The sequence below is a fragment of the Anolis carolinensis genome, chromosome 4, assembly GCF_035594765.1.
Source record: "Anolis carolinensis isolate JA03-04 chromosome 4, rAnoCar3.1.pri, whole genome shotgun sequence".
In the NCBI taxonomy this organism is placed as follows: Eukaryota; Metazoa; Chordata; class Lepidosauria; order Squamata; family Dactyloidae; genus Anolis; species Anolis carolinensis.
Window position 1 is genome coordinate 168,088,076 of NC_085844.1, and position 19,340 is coordinate 168,107,415.

Below are 19,340 nucleotides of genomic sequence, written 5' to 3' on the forward strand. Positions count from 1 at the left end.
AAATATGCCCAGCTCATTAAGCCACTCCTCTTGGGGCTTGTTCTCCAGACCCTTGATCATTTTAGTCGTCCTCTTTTGGACACATTCCAATTTGTCCCTTCACTTGCGGTGCCCAGAATTGGACACGTGTGGGGTCTGGGGACCCACAGGTTGGGAACCACTGGTGTAGATGCTCTCTCCCTTGGCCTCTGGGTGCCTGTTCTCTTTCTGTCTTCCTTGCCACCCTATTTCTGTGATCCACTGCAGGGACTCAGGGTTTTCTAAACTCTGGTTTTTCCTCACTGCTCAACTGCTGGAGATAGTGGAGAGATTTCTCCAATAGATGGGTGGTTTCACAGGATCTGGTTCTGCTACCTGAGGGTACAGCTACCCTGTAAAATTAATGCAGTTTAACATCATTTTAAACTGGCATGACTAAATGTTATGGAATCCTGGGATTTGTAGGTTGGCGTAGCATCAGCACTTTGGCAGAAGAAGGCTAAAGAGATCATAAAACTACAACACCCATTATCTCATAATATTGAGAAGTGGCAGTTGGTTCAGCCTGAGGACATGGACAAGGTGCTTGGAGAGGTGAGGGCTACCACATGCATCCTAGACCCCTGCCCATCCTGGCTGGTGAGAGAAGCCAGAGGGGGATTGGCCGAGTGGGTGAAGGTGGTGGTGAATGCCTCCCTTCGGGAAGGCATTTTTCTGGATCTGGCACAGTCTGGCTTCAGGCGGGGCATGGTACTGAGACAGCCTTGGTTGCCTTAGTCAATCTTCGCTGGGAGCTGGACAGGGGGAATGTGTCCCTGCTGGTTCTGCTGGACCTCTCAGCAGCCTTCGATACCATTGACCATGGTATCCTTCTGGGACGCCTTGCCGGGATGGGGCTCAGGGGGTACTGTTCTGCAGTGGCTCCGGTCCTTTCTGGAGGGTCGTTCCCAGATGGTGCCACTGGGGAACACCTGCTCGGCTCCACAACCTTTGACTTGTGGGGTCCCACAGGGTTCAGTACTGTCCCCCATGTTGTTCAACATATACATGAAGCCGCTGGGAGAGATCATCCGGAGTTTCGGGGTCCGGTGTCATCTGTACGCAGATTATGTCCAGCTCTGTCACTCCTTCCCACCTGTCACTAAGGAGACTGTCCAGGTCCTGAACCGGTGTCTAGGCCGCTGTGTCAGACTGGATGAGGGCGAACAAATTGAAACTGAATCCAGACAAGACGGAGGTCCTCCTGGTAGGTCGTAGGGCCGAACAGGGAATAGGGTTACAGCCTGTGTTGGATGGGGTCGCACTCCCCCTGAAGACACAGGTTTGCAGTCTGGGTGTTCTCCTGGACTCATTGCTGAGCTTGGAGCCCCAGGTCTTGGCGGTGGCCAGGGGAGCCTTCACACAACTCAGACTTGTGTGCCAGCTGCGCCCAAGTCTGACTTGGCCAGGTGGTCCATGCTCTCGTTACATCCCGTTTGGACTACTGCAACGCTCTCTACATGGGGTTGCCTTTGAAGATGGCCCGGAAGCTCCAACTAGTATAACGGGCGGCAGCCAGATTAATAGCTGGGGTGGCTTACAGGGAGCGCACCACCCCTCTACTTAGCCAGCTCCACTGGCTGCCGATATGCTACCGAGCCCAATTCAAAGTGCTGGTTTTGACCTATAAAGCCCTAAACGGTTCTGGCCCAATCTACTTGTCCGAACGTATCTCCTCCTATGAGCCAGGAAGATCCCTAAAGTCATCTGGTGAGGCCCTGCTCTCGGTCCCGCCTGCCTCGCAAGCACAGCTGGTGGGGACGAGGGACAGGGCCTTTTCGATCGTGGCTCCTCGGTTGTGGAACACCCTCCCCAGAGATGTACGACAAGCCCCAACCCTTTTGAGTTTTAGAAAAGCCCTGAAAATATGGCTATGTGCTCAGCCTTCGAAGATTAAATGATAAAGACGACCCAGACTGATTTACAGCCACAGCATGAGGATTTTGGATGAATGGATTTTTAACCATTAGTTTTATATTTTTATATTGTTTTAATTGGATTTGCATTGCTATGTTTTAATTATGTGTAGGCATCTAATTGTTGTCAATTGTGTACGCCGCCCTGAGTCCCTTCGGGTGAGAAGGGCGGGATATAAATGTTGGAAATAAATAAATAAATAAATAAATGCCAAACTGCATTAATTCCTTTTAGAGATAGCAACCTTCTCAAGCCTCCTCTATTTAATGTTTGTCTGTTTTATAATGTGTCAGTTTATTTCCTGAAGTATATGTCTTTTTTAGTTTGCAGTTATTTTAGCTCTATGTACTTAACGCAGTGGGAGGGGCTGCAGACCATGTGACTGGTTCAGTGTTTGTTTAGAATGTTCAGTTTTAAAAGGACGACAGTTAGAAATGACAGGTTGAGACTTGAGTCTGTTAGAGTGCAGAAGCCGGTTTTAGGAGTTAGAGGTCAGTTGAGGCTTGAGTTTCCTTGGAAGCAGACATATAAAAGAGAGCTATACAAATATATATATATATATATATATATATATATATATATATATATATATATATATGTGTGTGTGTGTGTGTGTGTGTGTGTGTGTGTGTGTGTGTGTGTGTCATTTTTATTAAAGAATTTTTTATTTACATAGGATAAAAGGAAAAAGTGGATCGGGGTTGGGTAGTATATAGGGGGAAAGAGTGGGAAGGGCAGGGAGGGGTATGGAGATAGATGTGAAAAGAGCGAGGTAGTAAGGGGGGCAATACAGTTTTGAATAGACTGTTAAAATTATAAATTAAAATAGACAGTTAAAGCAATATAGTTTTGAAGAGTCTGTTAAAGATTATAAGTTAAAGATACAAACTGAAATGTTTTCAAGTTTAACCTGACAAGAAATGTACCTGTATGTTTAAATACATGAAGTTATGAGTAAACAAACATGTTACTATTAAAGAAGTCTGCTTGAACCTTTGTCTGATGAGAGAGAATAGAAACAAGATATTTATCTGCCCAGTGATATTCCATTACCCAATAAACTAAAGGAACATCTCTGAAACTCTGCTACCCGATAGGTTATGATCCTAACAGGTCATAATCCCCATTAGATTGTGATCTTAACAGGTCATAATCCATTATCACTAATAATTCCAGTGTAGGTGTATCCTGGGAGGAGTATTAACTCTGTTTGGGCATGAGTTTGGGTCTTTAGCTAGAAGTCAACTCAGAAGTAGAATCAGAGGTAGCCTTTAGGCATGAAAAAAATGGTTCAATACTCGTTCTAAAGTAAGGGGCGCTGGCGCTTTGTTTCTGAAATTTGCCCCAATTTTTTAAAAAATGTAACGAATATTCGGAATATTCGTAATTAATTCGTTAATGGCGGACGCATATGCACAGTGGCCAAAAACAGCAACTGGGGGGGACTTTACAGAACTCTCCCAGCCTCATTTTTTGAGCTATCCTCTTCAAACTTCGTACAGAGGTAGAACACATTTAACACTGCTAGCTCACCAAAATTCAGAACGTTCCCCTTATTCTCTGATGTTTGGAGAATTTTCATAACTTTTATAATAAACCATTTTTAATAATTGCAGAAATCTGTTCCTGGTGTGAAAGTGTTATTTCCTGTTTCATTGGCTTTTCTGGGGCTGAGAGTGTGTGACTTGCCCAAGTGGGTTTCCATGGCTGAGTGGGGAATCAAGCCACAATCGGAGTCCTACCCTCAAACCTCTCCCTCCCTCCCTCTCTCCCTCCCTCTCCCTCTCTAAACTTCTCATACCTTCCAAGAATTCACATATGAAGGTTTGGTCAAGATGGTCAAGTGAGGACAAAAGGGAGTGGGGAATTTTTAGAGGAGAAAGGGCCTTGGACATCTGGGAATTGTAGTTTTAAAGCGGGCATAGTTTTATTGGGGAAACTTCTGCTCCTGCCCAATGCTTTCTGGGAAATGTAGTTTCATCCAAGCATATGGCTTCTTGCTTTCCCTTAAATAAATGGGGAAGATTCAGAGGCTTCATTCTCCTTTATTTTTAAAGCTATTGGGGTGAAATTTGCTACAATTGCAGAAAATATTTACCACACTTTGCCTATCAAGTTTCCTAATGTTTCACCCATCCACTGATTTTCTGGGAATTTTCAAAGGTTTTAAAACAACATTTTTTTAAAAAGGCTACAAGAACGATGGCCCCGCCTCTCCCTCCCTCTTTTGTCAGCCCTGATTGGCTGAGAAGCATGCCAACACGTTTGGCTTCACCTCTCAGCGGGGCTCACAGCTACATCTGAAGACATCCTAGACAGACGGAAAAAAGATGCCTTTTGATTCAAATTCTTAATATTGGGAAGGCAGTGAGCAGGTGTATTGGAGTATACTTCAAAAGTGCTTTAGATCCAAATTTGATATGAATTTAAAGGCAATACGAAAAATTCACCCATGTCTAGTAGCCTTGTTGGCTGGAAGAAGCCATGGCAATACAGTGGGCTCTGGTTGGGATCGAGGACCTCTATGGATACCAAAATCCCTGGATGCTCAAGTCTCGCTATATACAATGGGCTAGTAAAATGATGCTCTTATATAAAATGTCAACATCAAGGTTTGCTTTTGGGATATTTTTGGAATATTTACAAGCTGTCGATGGTTGAATCTGTGGATACAGAATCCATGGGTTCAGAGAGCTAACTATATCAAAAGGGGTATTGAATTGTTTGTAGTGGATTCAGCAAGCCAGAAGTAGAACCATCTTTACCTGTTTTGTTCTCCTGTGTTCAATGGCAGAAGCTCCTGGAAGTTCACTTCCAGTTGTTAAAAAGTCATATTTTTTATTGAAACAAGATACCGGGGCCGGGGGGGGGGGGGGGGGGGGGAGGATGGGAAGGCACCAAGTCTTTAAAACCAAATGTGCAATCAGTCATGCACACAAACTCACCTAATGATGGCAATCCAGCCTCAAATTGTTTATTGATGAGTCCTTGGCATCAGCTGCCATTTGGTTCCAGGACCTTCTGTGGATACCAAAACCAATGGATGCTCAGGATACAATGGCTTAGTAAAATAATGCCTTATATAAAATGGCAAAAGCAAGGTTTGTGCTTTAGATTTTTTTCAGAATTTTTTAAAACTATGGATGGTTGAACCTATAGATCCCGAATCCATGGATATGGACAGCTAGCTGTAAATGTCTGCATGCAAAGACAACATTGCATCGGCATAACACAACCCCCATACAGAATTGCAACATTATGCAATGGATTCCAATGATTATTACTGTACAATGTGCACCACAGTGTGCAGTGGGCAATGTGCCTTCACTTATTAAGTTGAGCATCCATTGGTCTATCTAGTCCAAAAATGGTTTCTCTGTTAGTGGCTCTCTTAGGTCATTTTAACTGCAGATGCTTAGGCTCAATCAAAGGCCTTGCTCATGAAAAGCATATGGTCTATCACTGAGCATCAATGTTTCACTCTGATGTGCTCAACATTAGCCTAAAGCCTGCTATGCAGCTGAAACTACTGGGAATGGAACCAGCACAGAGAGTTGGATTCAGCCCTCCCATACCATTTTTAGTTTCTACTGTGCCCCATTTTATGTGTCAGATCTGCTTTAAAAATGGGTATCTCTATTAACAAGGTACAGTTTGCTCTCATCTTTCTTGAGGATCAGGATGATTTTTCCTCTTTTCTAAAAGAGGAAACCACAAATATATGCCTGCTATGTGGTATTTTACCTGAGAGAACACCTCTCTAGGTCCGGCACCAGGATTCAGTGGTCAAAATCCATCAGAGGCATGATGGAGGATCTAGCAGTACCCAGTGTCAACACTTCCCCAGATATTGCTAGGTCTCCCAGTGCAATTCTATTTGATACCAAGGGGAGAAATAATATGGAAAGAATCAGGGTAGATTCCTACATCACAAAAGTGAAAACTAGCTCAACGTGTTTCAGCATACTTCTGATCCAAAATTAGCAATATGCACATGTGAAAGGAAACCCAAGATCAATCAAGCTTTGCATAAATGAACAAAATCCCTTTGAATCTTCTAGAGCAGGTATGGCTGTTAGGGATTGTGGGAACACTGTAGGGCCCAAGTTTGCCCATGCCTGTTCTAGAGACTACTTGAAAAAAACCTTCTAAAATGCATCCAGGGATTATTTTTTTCTTTCACATCTTAACTTTTCATTGATTTTTCTTTTGTGATCAGACCTATGTATCTGTGGCTTTTCAACATCCTTGGGGAGTGGGGAGGGAAGGAACTAGTCAGATGGGCTCATCTGCTTTCCTCTTTTGACACTGTTTTGCTGTTCTTACATGCTCAGCAAGATATTCAGAAGGCAGCTACTGTTTAACTTGGCTGTTGTAGGCTGGCACACGCTGTAGGATTGGCAGAAGTAGAATCCCATTCTTTCCCAGCCCAAGCTTTGTGTCACTGTTTACTGCAAACATACTGCTGTAACCCAGCAGTGAAAGTCTTTGGATGCTTCTACACTGTAGAATGACACCCCTTTAATTGCCATGAGCACTGTAGTTTGGTGAGGCATCAATGCTCTTTGGCAGAGAAGGCTAAAGAACTTATAAAACTTTTATTCACTGAATAAATAAATAACCTAGAAGGCTGTTGGTTATTGTGAGTATGTTTTTATTGTAGTTTATATGCCTTTGATTTTATATGATCATATGTTTTAAATGTACCTTGTCATTGTATTTTGCGGTGTATTTTGGGCTTGGTCCCCATGTGAGCTGCCCTGGGTCCTTTCAGGGAGATGGGGCGGGAAACAATAATAAAGTAGTAGTAGTAGTAGTAGTAGTAGTAGTTATAAATATGAATAACAACACTGCAATCCGACACAGGGCTACTTTGAAAAGGCACGTAAGAGAGATATATTGGATGTTTAAAAAGTTATACATAGTATAGAGAACAACAGTTGGGTATATTTTTTTACTTTCTCTTTCATTATAAAAAACCTCAATGTCAGTTGCTGGAAATGAATAATGGGACCTTGAGAGAGAAGTATTTCTTCAAATTATGAAATGTTATCTTACATGTCTTAGAAATAGATTGTTCCAGAGTCAGATTCATGTTGTATAAGGTTATACGGCTTGCCTACTACACTTTGTGGTGATATACAATCCCTAGCATCGAAAACAGAATATAATTCCAGCTCCTAGGGAAGAGGAGCACAAGCATATTGTTTTTCTCACACCTTGATTATGATCTTCCTGTAGCCATCTTGCTTGGTGACTGAAGGCATGTTGTCCTAGGCAAGTCTTTGGTCTGTTCAGCATGGCTGTTGTTAAGTTCTCATGAAAAAAGCACCCAAAACATACACTAATCTTTTTAGCTTTCTCATTTATTTTCAAGTGGGGAAAGAATCACCTTTTGAGTTACAACATATTATTTCATTTTGTTCTTATGTATAGAATTCAATAATTTTTCTCTGAAACGGGGACCTTATTTCTTCTATACGTATGATAAATAATTGCATATTCAGGATTCTGTGAAATGGATGATTAGGGAAAACTCATGAGGAAAGACATTTATAAAAACCATTATTTACAAAAAAAATAGACATTTGTATTCTAATCTATAAGGAAACAAACATTGAAAATATGTGTTTTATGATTATCTTCAACAAGTCAATACAACACATTCATATTACCAGTGGTCAGATACAAAGCTTTGCTGCAGTGTCTCTGATGCAACAAACCTTGTACAATAGTTCACAATTCTCTGATCCCATCAGGTTAGCAGCAAAGCTTTCATCACAGACTAAGCAGTAAACAGGGCCACCTAAACTAGGATAGTATATTTCATTTCACACTTAGCCTGAGAAGTCCAGACTTTTAAAACTTAAATGTTTAAAAATATACATGTGTATTTTAAGTCCACAAATATCTATAAACAGTTTATACACAAGGTTTTTTCTTTTAAAATATAAAATGATATAGTTCGATATCTGATAAAACACCAGGGAATCTAATTCAGGTCTCAGATTTCCTTTAGAGATGACGTCACAGCTAAAAATTAAAAAAGACCCAAGACCTGCAAATGCTTATACAGATGCTTAACTGCATGCAAGTAGATAGTGCCTTTGAAAACAAGTGTACAACAGTTTGGCAGGATTGCAGTTTAGCATTTCAGTTTGTCTGAGCCTATAAACAAAAGAGGTGCACACTCACAAGCAATAATCAGCCATAAAACGTATTATCTTTTGAAAACCCATCTGCCTTTCTAAGGCACCAGCATGACTGGTGTACTTAGGCGTCCCACTGATAATTGATTTGGAAGAGCTGTAGGCCCCATTTATTCAAGTTCATTATTAAAAACCTAATTCCAATTTGAAAAAGCAGTGTATGGACATTCAGCATTCTTGATGTCACTGAAAGTCAGGTTCCAGATTTGCTCATACTGCTTGGCCTGTAGTGAAATCCTGCTTGTGTAAACCTTTGAACACCATTGGTATTGTAACATATGAGCACAGAATTAAAGAGTCCAAAAGCTCCCCCCCCCCCCCCCCCGCAAAAGATCAAATGAGACCAGTTGATCTTTCTTATTGTGTATTTCTAACCATATGACAGGGCAAAAGCAGGCTAGTTAAAGATATCTGGTGTCATTAGAAATGATCTTCACATAAATTTGCAAGAAAATAAATGTATGATACTTCATTCTCGAGTTTGGTTATCATGGTAAACTTCCCAAATAAAAATTTAACATTAATAAATTGGTCAAAGGATATATATATATTTAAAAATAACAGATACATCTACATTTCTGCATACTTGAGATGTCAAACATTTGACTATTGTTCTGTTTACTTTAAAAAATCTCTTATTTTTAATTTTCCCAGAGTATTTACGTTGATCTCTAATGTAACTTTTAATAAAGTTGTCTACTATTAGGCTATTGTAAAGGTAGAAAATTGAAGAACAGAAACTAGATGGCAGGGAATCTGTCATCACACTCACTTAAATCTTTAAGTGAAAGAATGACTTCAATTTTCTTGTCATGTTGTTTAAAAATATTGATCCCTCTCACCAAGATTCAGCCGTTTTTAAATGTTATTCATATAAAAATGTAGTAATGCTAGTTCACGTAATTCTTATAGAGGAATCTCAGAAAGCATCGCCAACACATTTGCATTGGGTGCCATTCAAGAGTAACATTTTTCTGTTTGCAGTTTGTTCCCAAGAAACCTGTTAGATACATGCAAAAGTTGGCGAGTATACACCAGGGTTTGTTTGGGATTGTTCATTTGGTCGTTTCCAGCAGAAGGCTCTTTGTGTCATATTGGAGACCACCTATAACAGGTTTCTGGAGTTTCAGAAGCCACTTAACGCAGTGGTTCTCAAACTGTGGGTCCCCAGGTGTTTTGGCCTACAACTCCTAGAAATCTCAGCCAGTTTATCAGCTGTTAGGATTTTTGGAAGTTGAAGGCCAAAATATCTGGGGACCCACAGGTTGAGAACCATTGACTTAACTGGTGATAGAAGAGAAGTGTTTCTGAAAGGGTTACTCAGAAACAGTAGTCATTTACATTGGTGCCATTGTAATCAGCGTTTGGTGCTCATTTATTCAGATGCATATGTATGAACAATAAAACTATGTTATTGCCCACATGAAGGGCTAGACAGTTTCAGGTCTCTTTTTCCTTATTGCATTTTAAGTAAATACAATCCATTTTAAGTGTGTATATAAGTATGATCGTCCACCTCTTAGGTGTTGATACATCCAAACAACTAGCTGTCTGAGGATGACTCTACACTGCCCTATATCCCAAGATCTGATCCCAGATTATTTACTTAGCCCAGATTATCTGTCAGTGTAGTCATATAATCCAGTTCAAAGCAGATAATCTGGGATCAGATCTTGGGATATAGGGCAGTGTAGATCCAACCCCAGAATGTTTGTCTTTATGGTGAGTTCTCTAAATGTTTAAAAGTATATTAGGTTCAAAAGAAGGGAAACCAATTGATTTACATTTTTTTAAAGTTATCAGAGATATCTCATGTCTTTATCCATAAAGGAAACTTCAGTGAAGCTAAATAGATTTTGCTCATGAAGTTATCAAATTTTGTTTATTTTTAAATTTCATTTTCTCTATTGTGTATGTCTTGTTCAAACTTTTTGGAAAATGACCTACAAATAAAACTCTGAGCAGACAAGAGTTGAGACCCAAACACATTTTTCAGCTTCATTCTCTTTGATAAGACGGACACCTTGCTTTGGCTTAATTCTAATAAGATAACTGTTCCACTCTGGTAAATTAATAATCCAGAACACAAAACAAGTGAAATTGATGGTACCTAGTTTCTTGAAAGCACAACTAAAACATTAAGATTGACATAAATATAATTCTAAGAACCATTATACCAAGGTTTCTGACAAAAGTGGAATACGGGAGTCAATCTCAGGGACATGTGCTCCCCAGGGGTGTACAACATTTCATGTGTTACAATATACATGTGTGCCAATATACTTCATGTAGAGGACGTCCACACAAAAAATTAAATGGTTAGTGTATGTTACATGTAAATAGGGATCTACACATGGATTCTCATGCCACATTTGACATTCCACATGCAGAGGTGGAGGGCGTAAACACAAGAGTCTCATGCCCCATTATGTATAATCTACATAGAAAAACCCAAATATCAAGTGAAAACCAACACTTGCTTCTTTTTTTTGAAGAAGGAATGCCTATAGGAACTATTAAAAATAATAATTCTTTCTGTAGCATAATCTTCCCTTTCAAATGTTTAGATGTAAAGGGTAATTCATGCCTCTTGCAACAATTTTATAGGTATGCCATGTCCTTCCAAATAAATGTATATCTTAAAAAATAATATGAGCATTGGAAATAACATTTTAGTAGCCATGAAAACCATGTTTTTGTGTAGTATAGTTAACACAGCATTATTGTATGGCACAGTGCTAATAGAAGTGAACAGAAATTTTGGTCAGTTTGGTTCTTAAAATGAAAAGGCTAAGTACAAATACAGTGGGTATATCACTAATAAGAATGAAGAGTGAATAATTGTGAATTGTATAATGGAAGCAAAACCTTGATTAAATTCCTTAATTGTAGATTCAAGCTATTCTGCTATTTCTAAAAACACAAGGAACAAGCCCACTAAAATTCAGGTGGTTAACTAAATTTTAAAAGAAATGTTATCATGGCTTCAGACAGAATTTAATTTTTTTATATTCTCACTTTAAAAAACCTGCAGCCTGAAATTCTGAATACAAAGAAGTAAATCCCACAGACTTTATTGGGTTTCTTCCCACGTATAACTGATTGTATTATTTACTCCTATAACAACTGTTTACTCCTTTAACAATGACTGTTTCCCTTTTAGAGACTTTCCATGAAAGCTAGAGAGGTGTTTCTAGTTTGACACCCTACTTGAAGGCTATGTAGTGTGTTTGATTTTATTTTTTATATTCTGAAAGAAAATACCTTCCTGAGTATATTTTACAGGCATATTTCCCCCACTGAAACATTCACCACATTGGTTTATGTATTCTTTTATCATATAGTCTCTACATATAATACAAAGACAGTTGTATATATTTTAATTATTATCTTCAGTTTCTTCTGAACTGAGGAAAAAAATCTCCTGAATCATGACTCACATTTTCTTCTGCCTTTGCAGAGTCAACAGAAATGTGTATTTTTATTTTATTTCTAGAGTAAGGATCTATCAATAGTCCATAAAAAATAAAGCCTGTACGTACTGCATGTTATGGCTACTAGCCATGAAACAAGAATATCTGTATTTCTTCACGTAACAGTCACCACCACAGAATAGTTGCACCCCCATTTTTGGGGTGCTAAAATGGTATTTTTGTTTTCCTCACAAAACAAAATCAGCCAGTTGAGGCTGATGCTCCTTTCCTTCCTTCCTTCTCTGAAGGCAAGGCAGTTTTAAAAGTATAAAATGGAGGTCTCTGAAGCTCCATTCTTCTCTCCTTCCGCCTTCTTCCAAAGGAAGGAAGTTTAAAAACCCTGAAATGGAGGCTCATGGAACTCGAATTGTCCCTTCTTTCTGCAAAGAACTCAGTTCCAGATTTGGAAAAGTGTCTTGCTTTGGAAGAAGGAGGGAGAAGTGGAGCTCCAGGGACCTCTATTTTATGATTTTTAAACTGCCTTACCTTCAGAGAAAGAAGGAAGGAAGAATCAGCCCCAAATGGCTCTGCAGCTTTAAAGAACAAATAGAACGGAGGCTGTTTGTTTGAGACTGGATCCTCCTCCTCCTCCTCCTCCTCTTCCTCTTCCTCCTCCTCCTCTTTTGGAGGTAAGGCATTTTATTAAAAAACAACAACAGAAACCATAGAATCAAAGGCAGATTTTTCTCCGTGTGAAATAGTTGCACCCCCACCCAATTTTAGATAAAAAGGGGGAGAAAGTGTGACTATTATGCAATGAAATATGGTAATCAAATTTGTATATCAGGTTCTTTTATCAACCAGAACTTGGCAAAGAAAATGATTTTTGATTTTTTGATTTGTTTACTGAATAGTCATGGATCTATTTTCTTTATCAGTTGTAAGTGAACAGGATTCCCAAGTAACAGGGAGGGATGTCTCTAGATCAGGCATGCGCAAACTTTGGCCCTCCAGGTGTTTTGGTCTTCAACTTCCACAATGCCTGGGAGTTCAAGTCCAAAACACCTGGAGGGCTGAAGTTTGCCCATGCCTGCTCTAGATAGATCTGTAAGGTTGCCAATTGCTGATGTTTGTGGCAAACAACTGCGAGCTAGTACTGAATGAAGAGTTTTAAGGCAACTTGATCATGAAAGCATGGGTGCTCCTGTTTTAATTAAACCCTATAATTTGCAAGTTGGAGAAATGCCCAAAATGGGTTTCTTCTATGCAGGAATTAGTTGCTATCTGACATGTTGAGAATCTGTACACAATCTCTAAATAGAACTAGGTTAGTTAGTTACGGGTTGATGTCATGCATATTCTATTTTGAACATAGTTCTTTCTAACTCCTTGTCTATTTAGAGTTTAAATGTTTTTCAGGTTCCCTTGTTTTTATAAATAGCTGGTTTTCTTTTCAGTTTTTAAGGTCCATTTCAGATAAATGTTTTTTCAATGCATGCCATGATACAAATCTTCTAATTGAGATTAGAATATGTAAACTTTTTGTTGGCAGCAATTATGGAAAGAGCTTTCAATTCAAATTGGTGCTCAAAACTTGCACATATGTTTTTGAAAGGATCCACAGCTATTAAGGGCATACATTAAAACCTCTTTATCCATGGTTCCCCCCCCCCCCCCCAAATGGTTTCAGTTACCCGTAGTCACTGCTACTGGAAGTGTTTGTGGGCTTCTCACAGTCCTCCAGTGCGATTCTACTGCTTCCTTGGGATGAAAGTTGGCCTCTTGCCTTCTGCTTTTTGTACAAACATCTGCAGAGGGAGCTGACATGAGGAAAGTTTATTTATTTATTTATTTATTTATTTATTTCTATCATTTCTACCCTGCCCTTCTCACCCGCAGGGACTCAGGGCGGCTTACAGACTGGCAAAAGTTGGGAGTGAATCGGTTCTCCTGTGGGTAGAGGGACTTCTCCTAGCCACAAGAAGCAAAAATATGAGGATCCGATACTATCTTCAATTTCAGACACAGGGGTGGGCACTGGAACTTATCTTCTGTGGATAAGAGGGTCTTACTGCATTTCACAGGAAAAAGTAGCCAGATAAGAGCTTTGGAATTTTCTTTAGATTGCACATCTTACAATTTTTCACCCAGCATGGACACAAGAAGATTCTGCATTCTTTCGACCAAAGCAAAAAGTTGCTTTCTGTTACTCCAACAGTGTCATGATTTCACCAAATGCCAGCAGCAGGCCAGTTTTACTTTCATGCAATAAGAACAGACGCCTAATACGATGTCTTGTAGGAATGACAGGCTAAACATAAAATTTCATTTCCTATCCAACCGACAAAGCTCTAGTAAAACCAGCGCTGATCAGCTAATTAGTGCTATAGGGGACAAAACATGCAAAAAGCCAGAGTAGCTAAAGAAAAAAAGAATTTTTCTTCTAACATTCATAAAAAAAAATTAACGTCATTATTATTCTTTTCATGCTGTGTGTAAAAAATTCAGCATGTCCTACTTTGGGATATATGCTTCCCACATTAGTTTCTAAAGAGATCTATTGATGGTCAGATTTCAAGAGAGCCTCTGATTGTGTCTGCTTGTTTTAATGCAGACATAGCTGTTCCTCAAGTACAGCCATTTTTCTCATGCAATGAGACAGTTGGATGCCAACCTATTTAGATCTCAGTTTGCAAAAATACTAGTTGTGTGCACAGAATAAAGCCGTATGGCTACCAGTATATCAGTTTTATCACCTTCTGTGAACTCAGCAATGCCCTCTCATAACCCCCATTAGCTTCGACTGTCATTCTGAGTGCAAACTTAACAGCCAAATGAACAAATGCCACAGAAAAAGCCTAGGCTGTAGATGTTCCATAAGGACTTTAGTTGTGTGGAGGAATCTGACAAATGATCAGAAACTTCAAGCTAGTTTATGTTTCAAGATAACAGAACAAACTAGGAGTTAAGTGCTTATAACAGAGTTGAAAATCCAGTGCTATTGCTGATTATGGTGCACATGCAAACCCTTCCCAACTTATAAGTTTAGGTCAAAAAAAAGAGAGAGGAATATATTATTTTGAAGCTCATCCTGCCCACACTAAATATAGAATCTGATGAAAAAGGATAGGAGAACATACTCAGAGCAAGGAATTTGTAATGCCAATGTTACTGTAAGAAAATTAACACACGCCTACAAAACTATACTGTTGTTAAAATATGACAGCAGTATTTCTTGCTATAGCCGCAAAGAAAAGTGTTAGTCAAAGTTGTAACTTTATATTTTAAAACTGTTATTCTGAGAATAATCTGTGAAACTGTGCAACTTCTAGTGAAAATAACTGAAACAGCTTTGCTGCCAAACTTAGCTTTCAGTAAGTTTGAACAGAAATTTCATAATGTAGAGGGTTCCATGGAATTTGGTTCTTTATTTCTACATCTGGATCGCAGAAAAGTAATGAAACCAGAAAGGAAACTACTCCAGCACATCCTTCATCTCATCTGGATTTCCTAATAATTATCTGGAATTTTAAAAACCCAAACACTTATTCTGATAGACTGATATTCTCAAAAGGAACATACGAAAAAGTGTATAAAGTGAAAAATAAAATTATATTTTATCATTTGGGGAAATAACTTATGAGCACATCAACATTTGCAGAAATGTTCTGGAGTCAAATAAACTTAATATTTAAAGATAGACCTGTTTGTTCATATAATTATTTATATGACAGATACTAAGGAGGAAATAAAGAAAATCAAATGACTTTGTAGGGTTACTATTAAACTTTCTTTTTGAGGCACCCCCTTCCTCACAGCTATTAGCATCATATTCAAATTGTATATATTGACAAAATGTTATCTACCTTTGAAAGCATTGTGCCATTCAATAGTACTACTATTAAATTTATATACCACAGTTTAAATTACATCCATTTCATGAATGGTAAAATCCTAAAACTCAGGTGTCTAACTGCCAAAATACAGCCTTACTGGAATGAATACAATTTACAAATACAATAATTACAATTTAAAACATTAACAATATTACACCTAGAAGTAAATACTGTAGGACTGGTCAACATGGTAATTTCTGAGGGAGAAATGCTGAAAGTTGCTGACACTTCCAATAGAAATGTCCCAGTACAGGATTTAGTTAGATTTTCCTCAAACCATATATAAAACCTCTCCACTCCCAGCAGTCCTCAGCCACATGGATTTTCCAAATACTCGCATAAACTTCTTTTAGTTATCTGCCAGGTATTTCCCTGCAGGGGGAAATGATAAGAACTGTGTTAAAATAAACATAGAATGTGTAAAAGTCGGTTAAGATTCTAGTTCAGCTTCTTAATTACGTACATTTAAGCAGTATATTTAACTAAAAGCCGTATTGCATCCCAATGGACAGAACAGATCCCTGCTTCTTGCAATAGCTGCTGCCTGGTAAGTCGAAGGCCTTACATTTTCTGCACATTACACACACACACACACACACACACATGGATTGTGAATACGTATCAGGTAAGAATGGTAACTCTATGCTACTTTAACCACTGGCAGTTGGAGATGCAGAGCAAATAACACTGAAAACCACGCTGTTCAAATCTAAGTTGCCAACTGATGTTATAAGCATTTTACTGATGCACAGACTCATTAATTTGGAAAAAAAGAAGTAGGCATGTTCTTACCTGCTGCAAACCTCTTTTTAATAAGTGAAAAACGATACCCAGCCCCAACAAGTTCGATATCACAACTTGACAGAGTGCTCCCTTCACTGGTGAATTGCACAACCAGGGGGGCGGGTTTGCTTGGTCCCTCAGATAGTTGAAATCGGGCCAGCAAAGAGCCCACACCTTGAGAAGGAAAATTCAGCAGACAGTTTAGAAAGGTGAGGCACAATGAGGAAGCCTTGGGGTAGAATACCGGCATAAGCTTTCATCTCATATTCATTAGGCCATGATCACCCCTTCTTCCCTTCTGCTAAAATCTATGCTTGTGCTGTTAATTGCCTCTATCCATTCCACTCAGAGAAGGAGAAGCTGATATATGTGAACACTAAGAGAGATAAAGGAACACTGACCATAGAACTGAACAAATGTACTAATTCCAGAATATATAAAAAATAGGCTTGTGCATTTCAGCTGAACCTCAATCCGTTTCTGCTGGCCGGATATCGGTAGACCCTCACATCTATTTTTGCGTGCCTCCTGAAAACAGGTGTGCAGCTGATAAATATGGCTAGATCTGGCCCATTGTTGGCAATGGGGAGAGGGCTTCCCCGGGCTCCCCTTCCCATCATTTTAGGCAATTGCATTGTTTGTCCTTTATTAAGACCTGGATTAAAAAGCATCAGAGTTAAGATACCACTATTTCTGCAATCCTTTCCCTTTGGTCTGTAGATGAGACCTGGGTTTAATGCGTCCTTAAAGCTGTTTCTACTTTCTACTCTAGAGGAGACAAGCAGAAGCACATGCGCTCTCTCCCTGCACGCAGCTTTCCATTAAGGCATTTTAAGGAGGCTTCCCACTTCCCATTGTGAAGGAAGAATGATGACCTGGAGCTATCCTCTGGGCTTCCTTTAAAAAGCCTTCTCTTTTCTCTTGATTTGCTTTTGCACTGCAGGCCCTGCCTGCCTCCTCCCCCATGCCTTTCTGTTTTGGGTTTAATGCTTCCTCAAAGCTGTTTATACTTTCTACTCTAGAGGAGAGGTAACAAAATACAATGAAACCAGGACACAACTGTGATGCCAAATAGGGGAGGAGGAGCCATGATTGGCTGCCACATAGTTCTGTTATGGATGGGAAAACATGACAACTGGGTGGTTGCCATTACGGCCACCCAGTAGAGCCAAAGAAGGTGGTTTGGCCGAAGTAAAATGGCTAAAACAGATCTATGCACAAGTCTAATAAACAATTTAAGACTACCATTGCTTAAGGCATGGGTCACAAAACTTTTTAAACAGGGGGCCAGTTCACGGTCCCTCAGACTGTTGGAGGGCCAGACTATAGTTTTTAAAAAATTATGAACAAATTCCTATGCAGTGCACACTGCACATATCTTATTTTGAAGTAAAAAAACAAAACAGGAATAAACACAGCTCCAATGTTAATCATAATCATAATAAAAATAATAAAGAGGGTTGGAAGAGACCCCTTGGGCCATTTAGTCTAACCTCCTTCTGCCTTTGTACACCAAAAGCACTAGCAAAGCACCCCTTAATAATTAATTAAAATACTATTATAAACAAGCAAAACTTTGGAAGGCACGCACCAGGCGAGGGAGAAGACAGGAAAGATGTGCGCCTTTCCCTCCTCCGCACGCCCCTTCCTCAGCGGAGGAGGAGGGAGCTGCCGCCGCAGGGGCCAGTTAAATGGCTTTGATCGGCCACATGCAAGGCCAGCCCTAGGTAATTTTCAAGTGTAAGCGAACAGACTTTTGGCGCCCCCCCCCCCACCAATAAAAGCGTGGGATAAGCGAAAATGTTGGATAATAAGGAGAGATTAAGGAAAAGCCTATTAAACATCAAATTACATTATGATTTTACAAATTAAGCACCACCACATCATGTTTTACAACAAATCAACAGAAAAGCAGTTCAATACATGTTATGTAGGAATTGCAAATTTAGCACCAAACATTGAACTGGGATGTAGGGCAGTGTGGACTCAGATAACCCAGTTCAAAGCAGATATTGTGGGTTGTTCTGCTTTGATATTCTGGGTTATATTGTTGTGTGGAAGAGCCCTGAGGGTCCTTCCACACAACCATATAACCCAGAATATCAAGGCAGATAATCCACAATAGCTGCTTTGAACTGGATTATATAGAAGTGTGGACTCAGATAACTCAGAACAAGGCAGATATTGTGGGTTATTCTGCTTTGATATTCTGGGTTATATGGCTGTGTGGAAGAGCCCTGAGGGTCCTTAGGAATCCATAGGAATTAAAAGGCCACCAAAAGGGAATCTGGCCCCCGGTATAAAAGAAATTCTAAAATCAGGACAGTAAATAAAGAACAACACTCTGAAAACAGGGGAAATCCAGACAGGAAACAATCAGGGCCAGCTAATACCTCCCAACCAAGGATGCCCCCAGGGAGGAAGCAACCAGGCTTTGAAGCTGAAAGGCCATTACATGCTAATCAAGGTGGCCAATGGCAAAATCCACACCTGTATCCAGCAGTTCTTCCTTTCTCCCACCCTGGACATCATTCCACAGATATGTAAACCTCACTTACCTCGATTCCAACAAACCTCACAACCTCTGAGGATGCCTGCCATAGGTGGGGTTAACCGTCAGGAGAGAAAGCTTCTGGAACATGGCCAGCAGCCCAGAGACCTGGCCTCAAGGAGGCTAAGGCCAGGTCACGGAAGCAGGCCAGGCTGCGGTGACAAAGGCAGACCAGGCCTCAGCCGTGGAGGCGGTGGGGACAAAGCAGCGGAAGGAGAGGAAGGCCACGCCTAGGTAGAGGGCGCTGCGGGTGGAGGACCAAGAGGGAGGCCCGAGCATGGCCTTCCTCTCCTTCCACTGCTTTGTTCCCGCCGCCTCCGCCTATTCTGCCTCTGCCTCCTCTCGGCGGCAGTGACTTCCGCGACCCCGCCACCCGCTCCCCCCTCCAGGCTCCTCTCCTTCTCCTCACACGCATGGGCACCCACAGGTAAGTGCACATGCACACATTCATTCATGGCTGGGAAGGAAGGTGGGAGAGGGAGGCCTGCTCGCACACTCATGGCCGGAGGGAAAACTCCGGCCGTGAGTGCGCAAGCAGGCCTCCCCCTCCCAC

General features: G+C 40.3%; 1 protein-coding gene across 18 annotated transcripts in view; it reads right to left on the minus strand.

The window, feature by feature from the left end:
* Nucleotides 1-7,283: 7,283 nt before the first annotated feature.
* Nucleotides 7,284-19,340, minus strand: part of sgip1 (SH3GL interacting endocytic adaptor 1) — a 169,292-nt gene continuing 157,235 nt past the window's right edge. For all 18 annotated transcript variants that reach the window (XM_062978197.1, XM_062978201.1, XM_062978203.1 and 15 more), the window contains 2 exons: nt 16,246-16,410; nt 7,284-15,825 (listed from right to left, as the gene is read on the minus strand). In XM_062978197.1, coding sequence (XP_062834267.1) covers nt 15,803-15,825; nt 16,246-16,410 — 188 coding nt within the window. In that variant the 3' untranslated portion in view covers nt 7,284-15,802. The remainder of the gene's footprint in view (nt 15,826-16,245; nt 16,411-19,340) is intronic.